Source organism: Leptidea sinapis, chromosome 30 (assembly GCF_905404315.1).
Source record: "Leptidea sinapis chromosome 30, ilLepSina1.1, whole genome shotgun sequence".
Taxonomy (NCBI): Eukaryota; Metazoa; Arthropoda; class Insecta; order Lepidoptera; family Pieridae; genus Leptidea; species Leptidea sinapis.
This window is the reverse complement of record NC_066294.1, coordinates 8,537,035-8,552,504: the sequence shown is the minus strand read 5'-3', so window position 1 is coordinate 8,552,504 and position 15,470 is coordinate 8,537,035. Positions and strand designations below refer to the sequence as shown.

Below are 15,470 nucleotides of genomic sequence, written 5' to 3'. Positions count from 1 at the left end.
AGAATTAAACAACACAATTGATTTCTGATAACTAAAATTATAATTATTGAATATATCTAGAAAAGAAATTTTAATCATTCATACAATTCCTCTAAATATAAAGTCATTATTATCAGTTAATGAAGATCTATCTGAGACAAAGTAGCCATCAATACAAGTGAGGATTGGGCTGTTAAATTTGCGCAAATGTGTACCACACGAAGCTGCACCAAGCAATAAACCAGTTAGAAATGATAAAATTGACATAAAAATCAAAAAATATTTGCAGTATTTATCTTGACTTAGTACCCTCTTGCATATGCAGAAAAAGTCATAGATAGACCTGAAATAAAACACAACAATTAACCTAAAATAAGAGTATTTATTAACTAAGTTCTGTAGGAGTTTACTTCTTAAGAATCGATTTTCATATAAGGCACCCTGTATGAGAAATATATGGAGAGTTAAACCTACTCATCAAATGGCACAGTAACATTTTTGGTGCATTCATTTCTCCCGCACCTTTCATTTTCTTTTATTTTGAAAAATGGTGTAAGTAATAGTGCCGGAAAATCTGATAAGCACATGTGTACTAAGTAAGTTACAATTCATACATTAATATGTCTTGTATTGTATATATAAACATGTGTGCTTTGTATTTATTAAATATTGAATTATCACTATAGTTCATACAAATTTATATGAGCTATGTACATAATTAAATGTGTACTTTAATATGGAGAGTATGTATAGCACATTTCAACTAAATAGACAATTTTTAACCTAACCTATTATTTTATTTTTTTAATATCTATAATTTTTAAAGTTATTATGATTTAGTTTCTATTAACTATTTTTGTATTTTCAGTTATGTTAATTAATGATTCAATAATATAATCTGAATAATTAAACAAATATAAAATTTGTTTTATTCAAGTGTGCTGAAAAATGATAATTTTTAAGAGAAAAAAATTCAACAATAAGTTTTCATAAAAACATATTTTCAATTATTCAAATAATAGTATTTATATATTATTTAATTAATACACTTTTATAAGCCTTTGCTGTACATCTGTATTGCCTTACCAGTTGAGGTAATAACTTAACTAATATTATAATATAAACTAACATTTAAGTTATATAAGGCTCCAATTAGATTAAAAAAGAATAAAAGATAAGAAATAAAATATACCATAGGTTATGTTTGAATTCCTGTAGTCTATTGGAAAATATAATATCTTAGTTCTCTTTTTTTTTATTCATCTCAGCAGTGATGTAAATGACCCTATGGTAGTTGTGCTCTAAATGGATGAATAACATAGATTATATGCCTGTAAAGTTTAGAACAGCATGTGACACTAAAGTAAATCAGAATTCAAATTATAACTCTGTAAAAGTCCACTTAACAGATGTTTAAATGTTATTTATTGATTTTTTATCAAAAATAGTTTAGAATTTATTTTTGTTCATGGTTACTAAGTGTTATTTTTTTGTTTGCATTAAAATATATTTTGATATTCTTAAACAGATAGCTTTTCTAAACAATTTGTTATGTTTTTAAAATGACAACCCTCACTCCTGGGATTAATTACTGAGCCAACCGTTGGAGTAATGTATAGTTTGTATGCTTTGTTTAACTCTCAGGTTGTGGCTTCATCTACAGGATCTACTTTACAGTTGATAACCTGCTCAACCCAAATATTTGCATAGTAGGAAACTGACTTGAGATGTCAATCTTGAAAATCGAAACAATTTGTTATGTTTTTAAAATGACTTCACTTCTGGGATTAATAACACAAAAAAAAACTGCTTATTACTTACTTATTTTTCTTATGGTCCTATACTACTAAATACTAAAATCTCAAATAATTGGAAGCTGTATGCAAATGTTGAAATCTTTAGGTCTCACCCTTAGGAGGCTAAAAAAATTAATTAATGATAACTGATATTTTTCAAGTGATAACATGAATAGGTACATAGGATGGAACTTTAATATCTGGCTTTTAAGTTTGTAGAATCTTGGTGTTCATTTTTATTTTATGCATTAGTCATATATGTTAGGCATTAACATGTTTAGAAAATATCTGTGGAAGATATGTTATTTTTTGAAGTTATACTTCTTAAGGCGTGTTATGAAAATATGATTGGAGTGAAATTTTAACATGCGCGGGCATCACTGTAACACAAAAGTAACAGGGTGAAGTTGGTTCCTAAAAAAATTCTGACGTTTGCGGCATACGTTATTTTTATTTTTTGTTTCTTCGTCCATTATTAGGACAGGCAAAGGGTTCAAGCCCGTACAGCCAATTAATTGTGAAAGCGATCGTTGCAAGATTTTTAACAATATTGTTCTTTCTACAAACGTCGAATAGCATGAGGAATAAATAATTTTAAGGATTTGTGCTTTGTTAGGCCAAAGAAGTATAACTTCTTGCGTGCATACGTAAGTACAAGCCCCTTTTTTAAGTTATACTTCTTTAAGCGCGTTATGAAAAAATGATGCGAGTGAAATTTTAAGAAGCGCGCGCTTCGTTGTAACACAAAAGTAACAGGTTGAAGTTGGTTAATAAAGTAGGTCTTTTAAATATTAACAATTATTGACATTTGACACATATCTGACAAATGACATTGTTTGTTTTTTTAGTTTCTTCGTCCATTATTAGGACAGGCAAAGTGTTAATATTCAATAATTTATCTCACGATTTTTACAATATTGTTCTTTCTACAAAAGTAGAATAGCACGACGAATAAATAGTTTTAAAGATTTGTTTTGTTAAGCTGAAGAAGTATAACTTCTTGCGTGCATACATAAGTATACACACTTTTTTTTATGCAATAAGATATTCTATTATGTATTTTGCCTGCTTAAAATAAATCTATTCGTTAATAACAACAATTTAACTTTAGACTAATAGAGAGGATGGGCTGAAGGATTTTAAAATCTTATAAAAAGTAGACCATAAATAACTATCTAATTAAAAAACAATTTGGAGTTCTGTTATTAGTTTTCTCAATGAGAGAATGTAACAAAAAAACTCTTCCCATTACGATAGTGAAATTAGAGTTGCCAAGGCTACAAGGCTCTATACAATAAAATATCCTATTGTTTTAGACACCCGACTACTATAATATTTCTAAACAAGTATATAGCATGTGAAACGACTATATTTCAGTCTCTTAGACAAAAGCGATCACAGAAGAGTTGAATTTGACTATTGTCTTTGTATTTTGTTATTCATTTTAGAAATAGACAATAATTTGAGAATTTTTGACCGACAAAGAGTTGGCAACCCTAAGTGTCACCCAGGATTCTTGTATAATCCATTATTCTGACAGACATCTCAATTATTACTTTAGTCATGAGTCAAGGTAAGTCTTATTTGAGCAGTAATTTTACTGGATTTGTCTCCCTACAAACAAAAACATGTGGCCCGCATCCTGTGTAAAACAGACTCCCACAGGTAAAATAAATAAATTTGTTAGAAGATGAACATCGCTCAAAAACTATCATTGCTGCAATATGGATATTAGGTTCTCGTGGTGGTGGAAAATGAAATTTTGATTATTTTTTAGAGTTCCATAGCAAAAAAAGAAAATACGGATCCTTTAAGGATCACTGTTGTCCGCCTGTCTGTTAAGAACTTCTCATCATCATCTCGTCATCTTGGGAACGTGTGTATTGAGTTTAAATTAAACCTATATCAAGCCTAGTCTTTAGAACCTGTGAAAAAATCAAACTTCTAAGTTGACGTAAAAAATTAAGACCGTTTATGCCGCAAGAAACATATTTCGACAGGGGAATCCAAGTCTATAGGGAATTTTCCATTGTTCCTAGAACTATGAAATATTTTGTCAACTTTTGGGAAAAGCCTGAAAGCTATACATTTTGTGAATCGTACAAAACAAGTATTTATGCAAAAAATGGCGGTCCAAATTATGAGTTAAGTTAACCGAGTCATGTGGAGTATCGTAAGAAAGGGCATCATTGGCACAAACATAAACAGATTTTTAATTATTTGCATTTTCGATTTATGACCAAGAATGAAAAAATCTTTTGGAAATAATGGCAGTTCTAGGAAGTAAGCAATAAAAACTCAACAAAAGCGGTTTAATAACACACGCACCTAAAGTAAGTATTATATTAGGCTCCATAATATTCTTCAGCTGTATAGATAGTATGATCTATAAGTGCTCAAATCATCTCTAGACCTAATCAATATTATTTTGAAAATATTGTGTCATTGTTTATTAAGGGAAAACTCCAGCTGAAAGTCATGGATGCTTGTCTCAATCAGGACAACAAGATTGAATAGCAATCATAATTATGGTGGTTGAATCGTGTATAAGTGCCCTAAATGATAAGCCTTTGAAATAGTTGTACACTATCGAAAATGGCTGAAATGAAGGTAGTTATAATGTTTGTTTATACATAGACGGCGGATGGTGTTTGAAAGCGTATGCACGTTGGCCTTATTTCTCTTGCCACTTTTACGGCCGTTAACTTAAGTGTATTTACCATTTCATCGAAATAAGCACGCGGCAGACATGCGTGCTATAATATTAGTACAAGTGTATGAAATTAATTAAATAAATTAAAAATAAATAAAGACATTAAAATACATTTTTTGTTTATCACACCATTCCTAATTTAAAAATAGTTTCGTTTTTTAAGCGTGTTTTTAACTAAATTTTACTTTATTCCCTCTTTATTAACTAGGCCTTAGAACAAGGCAAGGCTAGGCAGCGGAGACCTATGTCTCCGCTGCGCTACAACTAGGGTATCTAGTAAGAACAATAGCTTTTTTATCTCGGCTACTATTAGATGCTTGTGTGCGTGGGATCTTGATACTCAATGGCATATTTCAAATTTTGTACATACGCATGGTATTTGACATCGAGTTTAAAAAAAATACTTACTGATGATACGTTATCCCAGAGTCTTTCTTATTTGTAATATTATTTTTACTGTGCATCCCGGCATTTTAGTTCCAATTATTAGCAAAGATTGCCGTACTTTGCGACTACGCCTGCGGTATCTAGCTGGAGCGCAGCGGAGACCAATCCCTAATCTAAGGACTAGGCTTAATAGCGTGGTAAATAAAACTTTAAAGGTAACCTGCAGCATTGAGGGTTGTCACATAGCAAATTGTCAGTCTCGTCTAATAATCTCTGAAGCTGTTGGTGGGCCAACGCGATCACTGGACATTTCTTATGCAATATGCTTGTAATTTCTCCGTCTGAATCATTGTCACATTTGGTGCAATTAGCTGCATCGAATTTTACACGTTCAGTTTGAGTATCCACTGCATCGGTATTCTCCCGGCGGCTCTCAACGTTATAACTTTCAATATTAGTTGGACGAGTCTTAAATGATTTTCTATTATATCTATAAACATCCTGCAATTGATATTCGTCTGTCGACATTTTGACTATGACATGTCAAACGTGACATTATTTTATTACTCACAAGAAAACGTGGATGAGAAAAAAAACCATTGCGTGCGTACAAAGTACACATGTCAGAAGTGAAACCTGTTTGGTGCATGAACCTCTAAACTGCATATGAATTCCTAGTAAGTGTTGCTAGGATGACACATGATTTCAACCGCTATGAAAGACATTCCTACCACCACTAATATATATAATAATATGTTCTCCTGGTGTCTATGTAGTAATGCGTCGTGCGCTTGGACTATATTAAGGTATACTCGCGCCATACTTTAGACAATCTTTTCTTTAACTATGATCGCCTGGTACCAAAACATTGTATTATGCTTCCTATCTCATTATCACCCATGTCAATGTTATTAATTGATGTGACTGCTCTTTTTACCGTCGCTTTTTCGTTTCATCGACTTTCAAATCACAACGATGATAAAGAATTTTTCACCTCAATAGTACGCATATTTCTGTCTCATTCTTTACCGGCTTCATCCTACACATTTTTGTATTTGTGCCTCTTACCTGTCGTTTTTTCCGTTGCAATCCGGTTTGAAATCACAACGATTCTAAAGAAGTTTCACTTCAAAAATGCTGTCATACCAAGGAAAATACGTGCAACAGAAACATAACTTTATTAACTTAGAATATACTAGCGCATAGACAACATGACAGCCCAAAAATGCGTTTGTCATTACTTTACGTAATAAGGGAGTCGGGACTGCCAAAGTAAACATTGAGTTTAATATGAAACGTGCAGTCATTTGACATAAGTTTGAAATTGCAGTAATTACAGTAATGCGATTGGCGTATACCCTGGCAAGTTGAACCCCTCGTTTACACCAAGGTATTATACACGTATTTGACAAGTTTCATTCAAATTACAAATACATGTTGTATGCAATGTTTTCAAAATACAAAAACATAAAACTTGGCAATATTTGTATGAAACTTCTCTGATGAAATTGTTTGTCACCTATTAGTTGTCTGCATGTATATGATCTTATGTTTTATACTTGTTGTAGGCTTGTAGCTAAACATGTTTAAGACGTGTCAGTGCAGAAATTAATGAATTTGAAAACACAATTGACTACAGGTACAGACAATAGAAAGTGAAAGTACTGCGGAACTTTGCTTCATGAGTGCAGTATACTTGTACATCATACAGAATGAAGGAAATTCAAGAAAACCACGCAAGTACTGCTCGAGATCATTTTTGAGGAGACGACAGCAAGAATGGGCCTATTGTTCCTTATTGAATGATTAACGAAAAGAAGACAGAAGTGGATTCAGAAATTTTGTTAAAATGGGACCAGTTTTAGAGAATTTGCTTCAAAAAGTTGCCCCATACTTTTCTTAGCAGAGTTCACAGTATGAGACTACATACTACTCTCACGAGATGCCATCAGTCCGGCAGAGCATTTTTTTTTATATCCAAAGAGGACAAACGAGCGTACGCACGGGTCACCTGGTGACACTTGATCGCACACATTCTCTTGCAACACCAGAGGAATCACAGGTGCGTTGCTGGCCTTGAAGAAAGGCGTACGCCCTTTTTTTCTGTTAGCTGTTTATTTGAGATTGCTAGCTACTGGTGACTCATATTCTTCTTTGTATTTGCATCGGATTTCAAAGGCAAAATGTAGTTAATGCATTACTCATGCTTGAGAAACGATTATAAAAGTATCGAATGAATATGTTAATATAAGCCGAGATGAATATTGCTAATAAAGCTTATGTCTTTGACCACTCGTCTTTTCCACAAAAAAAAAGCGGTCTGTCCGGTAAATGTTTAAAACTATCCACCAAGCATGGATAGAGTATAGAACTTGTTTTAAATAAGTATTATACATAAACTTCAATAAAATTAACAATACTTGTTAAAAATATGTATGTTTTATGTTGGTGTGTACGCTGTCCATGTATCAGACTGTATCAAACATGTCTCAGATCTATATGTGAACGCAAATGTGTTTTATACTTGTATAAAAACTTGTTTGCAACACAGTGTGAACGCAAGAATATTTCAGACAATTGAAATACATGTTAAAAACAAATAATTATGTTTTGACAAGTATTCTACAAGTTTTGTATAAAACAAGTTTTTTATTTGTTTCTTGGTGTAAACGAGGGGTAAAAGCGAACAGTTGCTTACGTAGTGGATTTCAGTTACATATCTCCGTTTTTTACAAGATTACCGTCATCTGTCAATGACTGCACGTTTCATATAATCGAGTGAATCACAAAACTCACATTTCAAAAGGCTTAGATATGAAGCGTCACTAAAAATAATTCAAAGAAACACTCAGATTTTTTTTTTAGTTTATTTGCCAATACAGAACAAATACATACATTTTTATGAAATAAGTACCACGAAAACCTCACGGGTTTATCTGGGTACCTAGAGCAATTCAATTCTTTTTTTTTTCAAATCCTATTCTTTTTTCAGGAAGTTTTGATTTTCATGGTATTTATGTACAATTCTTGCAGCTCTTTGGGCAGTTCGTTAATATAATCTGGTATTAGGTACATAATTGACCGTTCTCTTCCCATATTTATTAATTTTTGTTAAAATGTATTTGTGATTTACATCAAGTTGTCGTAAACCTAAGGGTCTATTTTTTTCGATTAACAGTGTGGGATTATTAATTTTGGTTAAAATAGAGTTATTTTTGGTACAATTGTTTTTAGTAATCTTAAACTACTTTACTTAATAAAATTGTTTTGTTCAGGTTACCTACAGTAAAAAACACTTTAAACACACTTTGAGTACCAAGGGTACTTAATCGACATAACACAGACGTAATGAGCTCTGAAAAATGTTAAAGAATAGCATTATTACATTTTTTAATTTCTTATTGGACGCGTTTTTACGGACACTTTTTCATACACAGAGATTCGCTTACCTTTTCTATCTTCTATAATCTTATTTCTTCTTTCTCTTCCATTCTTTTTCTTCTTTATATTAAAAAGCCCGCTGAGTTTCTTGCGCCCTTTCTTCTCAGATCTTTTGAAGAATTGGACATCCCAAAGAGATGCTACGTTTACGAATTAAACGTCAACTTAATCTTATATTTACATATAATAATACATCTTTATTAAAAGGTATGCACCGAGTTTAAATTACAATAATATATGTAGTTATAAAGTAAAATAATATAATACAATTCTGTATTCAGGTCTATTTATTTCCTATTAGCCTCCTGGTGCACTGAACGCCAATGCTAAACATAGGTATTTGGTAATCCATGTATTTTTCATTAACTATTACGGCGTTACGCCAGGTTTTCCTTGATCAGGGTCCATCATGAAGAAATACATCACTAAGAATTTCTCAGTTTATTGAAGCACAACTGCTAGTATAGATATGAACCGTCTTTACTTTTTTTTTTTTTTTGCGCCCAAGCAAGGGAATGGGCTAACCTTCGGGATAACGACGGGAGGGAGGTGGTGAATGCTCATACATACCAACGCAGCCTAAGTCTGCGTTGGTTATGTGGGACTCACGTGAAAACCTAGGTGCCTACCCACTAAACACCACCTGCAGTTGGCTTTGGGCAGGTGCCCTCTAAGCCTACATCGAAGGCGACCTTCTCATGGGGAGAGAGAGGCGCAAGCGGCACTCCCTATGGAGTTTCCGCTGGGATGAACCGTCTTTACATAAAACAACCGCTTTTATAGCTTCCGTACAATAGATGAAACAGAGTTGATACAACTTCTTTTAAAACACAAATACAATTAGGTATTGTAAAATAATTCCTAAATACAGCGCAATAAATGTATTAGTGAATTTATATACCTTCAAATGATTTATATAATAGTTTGTTCATTTAATTTGAACAAACATTATGAAGTAAGAAGATGGCGTTGCAAGCAAGTTTCGAAATACAATTAAGAAAGACTTAATGCATAAAATAATAAAGTTTGATACAGAATAACGATATTAATTCTAATACAAATTAATTTGAACATTTTCACATTCAATTAAGTATTTAACAACAATAAATAAAACATGAAACATATTCAAACAGTCAAATCAGTGTCTATTAAATTAGTTAGACCTTAATAAATAACAGTTTTATGTTTACAAATAGCTATTTGTATTAAATCTTATATTTCAGATATATCAATAATAATATAATATTCATTTTAACGATAAACTAAAACATAAATATCAATAGTTGCAAACAATTGACGGTAGGTGGCGATTTGCGCCCATACGGCCATACTGACTCCAGCGCGTCCCTTGCGCTGTTTTTATAACAATATCAGACGAGGCTTCACCCATATTGGGATTTTAGCCAACACAGAAGGCATCACCCATCGGATCTAGCCAAAACAAAAGGCAACACATCGCCAACGCAAGACCTGGTAAGGCATCACCCATCGGATCTAGCCAAAACAAAAGGCAACACATCGCCAACGCAAGACCAGGTAAGACATCACCCATCGGATCTAGCCAAAACAAAAGGCAACACATCGCCAACGGAAGACCAGGTAAGGCATCACCCATCGGATCTAGACAAAACAAAAGGCAACACATCGCCAACGCAAGACCAGGTTTAAGGATACGCATGGTGGCCAGCCAGCGTTTTAGGAAGGTTTTTTGGATAGGAAAAATAAATTTCACGCACACACATTAATAATTACAAAATCACAAATTTTCAACACATATTCAATCATATGGAATCTACATAATCCGCAAAGGAAGTGGAAGCACCCTCGGTCTCCACTGATTTCTCTGCCCATACGGTCCATTCGCCTAAGCGCAATCGAAGGCAGCATCCAATAATATGAATCTCTAAGATGAAACCTTCCTCCACTTGGGTGAAAGTGCTTTTAAATAGAACAGCACACATCGCGCCCATGGCAATGCTCCATCCTTTTCCGTATCTGTTGCACATAACACCAGGCAAAGCGGCAAATTCAGGTGCCACTTTGTAACACCAGGAGTCAGTGTCACGCAGTTGGATCCATTGAACATGAAAAAAAAACATTAAAGTTATTTCGTAAAATGCAACGACATTCTTAACGCCATTCGATTCAACATAATTTATAAAAATTGTTTGAGTCTTGATTATTCCATTAATTCACTATCTTTTAACAAATTTTACGGGTTTATCATCAACAGACTAAACTGATCGCTCGTTCGGTCAATCTTGACCGAAATAAGGAACCCCACTGGACAATGATCACATCTGAATAAGATTTTCAATAGGTTGATATGAAAGATATCAACACACAGTAACCGCTCAGGAGCAGTCTACCATCGCGTAAGCCTCATCGTGTGTCTTGAGAATGATACTTCACACGGCGTCCTAGGCTAATAAAATTTTTAAAAGTATTAACAATTAGAACTGTAACATCAACTTAGAGCTTCCCACATGCTCAGTAGGCATTACGTTCGAGATAACATTCCTTAACGTAACAATAGTCTTGTCGTAATATCTTATAGAATCTATCAAGCCAAAATCATAAAATAAAAATAACAAAAGATAATATTAGGCTGTTAAGATCTTATTTGGTAATATTGTTTCGTTAATAATTCCTAAAAACTGAAATATTGTTAATTCTCATGTGTTGTACTGTGGTAATGTCACCTACATTATGCTATAAGTAATTGTTCAACACTTATCGTCTTGCAGCAAAGTAAACCATACAGATTTAACTTACTAAGGCTAACTCTTTTTAATATTGACAGTACTGTTAAATTATTTTCACACATGAAAATTTTAATTCAAACCACGAACAATTTTACACGCAAACTAATTTGTACGCAATTGAGGGTGGCGAGAAATAATGCAACTCACTGTTGAAACATAAAAAATAATATTTTAAAATTCCTCAAACTACTACCAGATACGTAAACACGGTTTTTATGAGCGTTACACCTCTTATGAGCAATATATTTTCACTAAACCTTTAAGCACGGTAACACTACGTGAAATTCAACACAAAAATTGATAAAAGTTAACTATTATTACGGTATTGTTAGCGGATTACTTTATTCCAATATTATAATTTTGATTTCTTCTTTACGTTTTCTAAAAAGCAACTCGCCCACCCACAGAAAACCAGTGAAAGATAACAAATTCCCTACTACACGGTATCGTTTAAATCTATATTTGTAATTACATTGAAAATTATTTTTGTATTATTTAGCTAATCTCTTATTCGTCATCATCAAAAGCTGTACACAGCGTACTATGATTTTATATCACGAAACTGACCTTCCAAAATCATTAAAGGAATTAATTCATGGAAATATGAGGGTGTGGAATGCTGCGCATGTTTTTAAATCTGGTCTGGATTTTCTTTTTTTTTTATGGAATAGGAGGACAAACGAGCGTACGGGTCACCTGGTGTTAAGTGATCACCGCCGCCCACATTCTCTTGCAACACCAGAGGAATCACAAGAGCGTTGCCGGCCTTTAAGGAAGGTGTACGCGCTTTTTTTGAAGGTACCCATGTCGTATCGTCCCGGAAACACCGCACAAGGAAGCTCATTCCACAGCTTTGTAGTACGAGGGAGAAAGCTTCTTGAAAACCGCACTGTGGAGGACCGCCACACATCCAGATGGTGGGGATGATATCCTAACTTGTGGCGTGTCGTGCGAAGGTTAAATTCGGCGGCAGGAATCAGGTTAAACAGCTCTTCGGAACACTCCCCGTGATAAATGCGGTAGAAGACACACAATGAAGCAACGTCTCTACGCAACGCCAAGTGAACCAGCCGTTCACAGAGCACTATGATATGCAGATATGCAGAAGAAACAGCGTAGGAGATAGCACACAGTCTTGGGGCACTCCAGCATTCACGGGCTTCGGGTTCGAGCAATATCCGTCGACAACGACCTGTATGCTACGCCCAGTGAGGAAGCTGGAGGTCCACTTGCACAAGCTCTCGGGAAGCCCAAATGATGGAAGTTTTGAGAGGATCGCCTTGTGCCATACACGATCAAAGGCCTTCGCTATATCCAGGCTAATTGCCAGGCCTTCCCCCTTGCTTTCAATAGCCGCCGCCCATCTATGTGTTAGGTATACCAGAAGATCACCTGCCGACCGTCCATGGCGAAAGCCGTACTGTCGGTCGTTGATCAACTGGTGACCCTCTAGGTATACTAAAAGCTGGCGGCTAATTATGCTCTCCATGATTTTGGATAGCAGGGAGGTGATAGCAATAGGCCTGTAGTTCGCCGGATCCGAACTGTTTTCTCCTCCTAAAACAAATGAGGTATTTTCAATGTCAAGAAGTTTGGGAGACGATATCACACAGCTTGGCTAGCAGTAGCAATGAAACTATTTCATTCTCAAAAATAAAATCAACAAAAATAAAATCTTCATTTGAATTCGTTGTAATTTGAATGTAAATGGTAATTATAAGTCAATCAAATTATGGTAGCTCGAATCCTTTATGTCTATACAACTATAATATTGAGTTTTGCCTAATCTATCAATTTGGTCTGCTATAAGGGGTAAAGGATTAAATTATCTCTAATGGCATTTAAACTTTCAGAAATCAAAGCAAAGTCGGTCCGTGCCATTCTTTTTCTTTACTAGTAATATAGGGCTGCTTAACGGGAAAGAGCTCTCTTATTATGCCATTTTCCTTTAAGTCTTTAATAATATCCCGGATTTTGTTGCACGATTTCGTCGGGATATTTTAATCTAATTTATAGCTCACCTATAGACCCGATTTCCAGATGTAAAATTATCTGGAATACATCAACTCTAGCTCTAAGCGAACATTATCAATTTCAACTATAGCTGTAATGCCTCGTTTTGAAATCTGGGGGCACGGCAGTGTCCCTGCAAAGCCGAGCAACAACAAGTGGCGCGGCCGTACTATCCTTTTCTCGAAGGATTTCAGGACACTTCGTTGTAGGTAAAACAAGAAGCCTGAATTATCAGTTACCAACCACGTATTGTATCAACACTTTCAAATTCCATTCAATTTGAACCAGTAGCTTAAGAATTATAACTAGTCAAATTTTCATAATTTTGTCACTGACTGACTGACCGATGATTAAAACTTGAACCACTAGATAACTAGTAAAAGTTTCTTAATTTTATCACTTACTGACTGAACGATCACTAAAACTCTTAAGCACGTTTTTAATTGATATGGTCACTATAATATGATGCTAGGATAGCTAATTACGTGATAACTAAAGACATTTTGGACTGAATAAATAGACCGCCTTGGTACTACATGGATCTCACAAGTTAGAATAACTCTAGTTATGTTTTTGAAGGCATAACTGTTTGTTTTCGGGCAACGAAACTAGTTATTTTCGCGCGAACAGTCAGTATTTAAAAGACGGTTATAATTCACCAATAATTACATTAAAAGTGCTCCGTTTTATAGATGAACAATAGGTATTTTGTTTGGGGCGTTACGTTAGTAATTTTGACGGCGGTAACAATTTTTATCTTAGTGGCCCTTCCGATCTCAGTATTCACACTCAATAAACTTTACTAAAACTCACGGGAATTGGAATTATTATTTGATTTGTTACAATAAAATAAACATAAAATATCAAACAGATATTTTTAAAGGGATTTTTGCAGTCTTTCTTATTGCAATTAAAATATATGACTTATTTCTTCGTGAAGTAAATTAGTATTTCCCAACAACAAATAAAACAGAATAAATACCTGTTACCAGTGCAGTCGAACCCTCCTGAAGGGCGCCCAAGCCTCTGACCGGAATTCGTTGCCAAACGTGTCAGCTCTTTCTTCAATCGTTCCCGCGTGACCAGGTGTCGGCCCACGTTTTTGTTCGTCCTCTCAATTGCCTCTCAACGTCGTCACAAGATCCCTTCATTCGAACTTCATGGAGCTAAATATAATTAGCACACCAGTCGCTGATACATGAGATTTTTCATCAGGGTTGACTTTTCGTTATGGAGATTAGGAGACCCATCACTTGATCCATGGCAAAGACCATCCCATCTGGAGGCCCTAAGTCATGGGGCTGTGATCCCACCATCAGGGTCCATCATGAAGAAATACATCACTAAGAATTTCTCAGTTTATTGAAGCACAACTGCTAGTATAGATATGAACCGTCTTTACATAAAACAACCGCTTTTATAGCTTCGGTACAATAGATGAAACATAGCTTCCGTACAATAGATGAAACAGAGTAAATACAACTTCTTTTAAAACACAAATACAATTAGGTATTGTAAAATAATTCCTAAATACAGCGCAATAAATGTATTAGTGAATTTATATAACTTCAAATGATTTATATAATAGTTAAGTAAATCAGAAACCTGTGTACATAGAAGAAAAAATACCATCAAGAACTAAAAAACTTTATCTCCAAGCCAGAGAATTTCGTAAGAAGAACAAATACGCTTTCTGTTGGTGCTCTAATGGCAATATTTTCCTCCGGAAAAAATAAGGAGATAAACAAATCATAATAAGATCAGAGCAGTGTCTAGTAGATTTGCAGAAAAATATATTGTGACTTTTATTAATTAAATTTCAAACGGACACTTTTAATTTTAAATCTAGTATTTTTAATATTATTAATGTTAAATTGCTACTGTGTAATAACAACTCACACATGCACTACACACACAATATAACATATATCCCACAACTTAATCTACAGACATTCAAAACACACAATCTTAATCTGAAGTTAGTATTATGTAAGGTAAAAAGTCAAAATCATTTTATACCAATAAGTTACATGTGTATAACTACACTCCAACTACTCTCACAGATATCACACAACAAAAGCACTCTCATATGCATGTTTATATTATATACTAAAATGGCCACACATAGAACATCAGTGTCTTATGACTACCATTCACAATTAACTCACTATGGATAGTTTAAATAATCTGCACGAATTAGATGAGATACACACTGCAACCTCAATTAAATGTGATATTCAAGATCTATCTAAAAATTTAAGTAGTTCCCACAATAACTTATTTAGTATTACTCAAAACATTAGAAGTATATACAAGAACATTGATGATATCCAGATAACGTTATCGAAACTTAGCTTTGATGTTGATATTCTAATC

The 15,470-nt window shown here is 34.1% G+C and overlaps 1 protein-coding gene across 1 annotated transcript; it reads right to left on the bottom strand.

The window, feature by feature from the left end:
- Nucleotides 1-78: 78 nt before the first annotated feature.
- LOC126973754 (uncharacterized) lies at nucleotides 79-5,403 on the bottom strand. The gene is made up of 2 exons (XM_050821073.1): nucleotides 5,096-5,403; nucleotides 79-322 (listed from the first exon to the last, which is right to left on the bottom strand). The coding sequence occupies exons 1-2, from the start codon at nucleotides 5,401-5,403 to the stop codon at nucleotides 79-81; spliced, it is 552 nt and encodes a 183-aa protein (XP_050677030.1).
- Nucleotides 5,404-15,470: the final 10,067 nt, after the last annotated feature.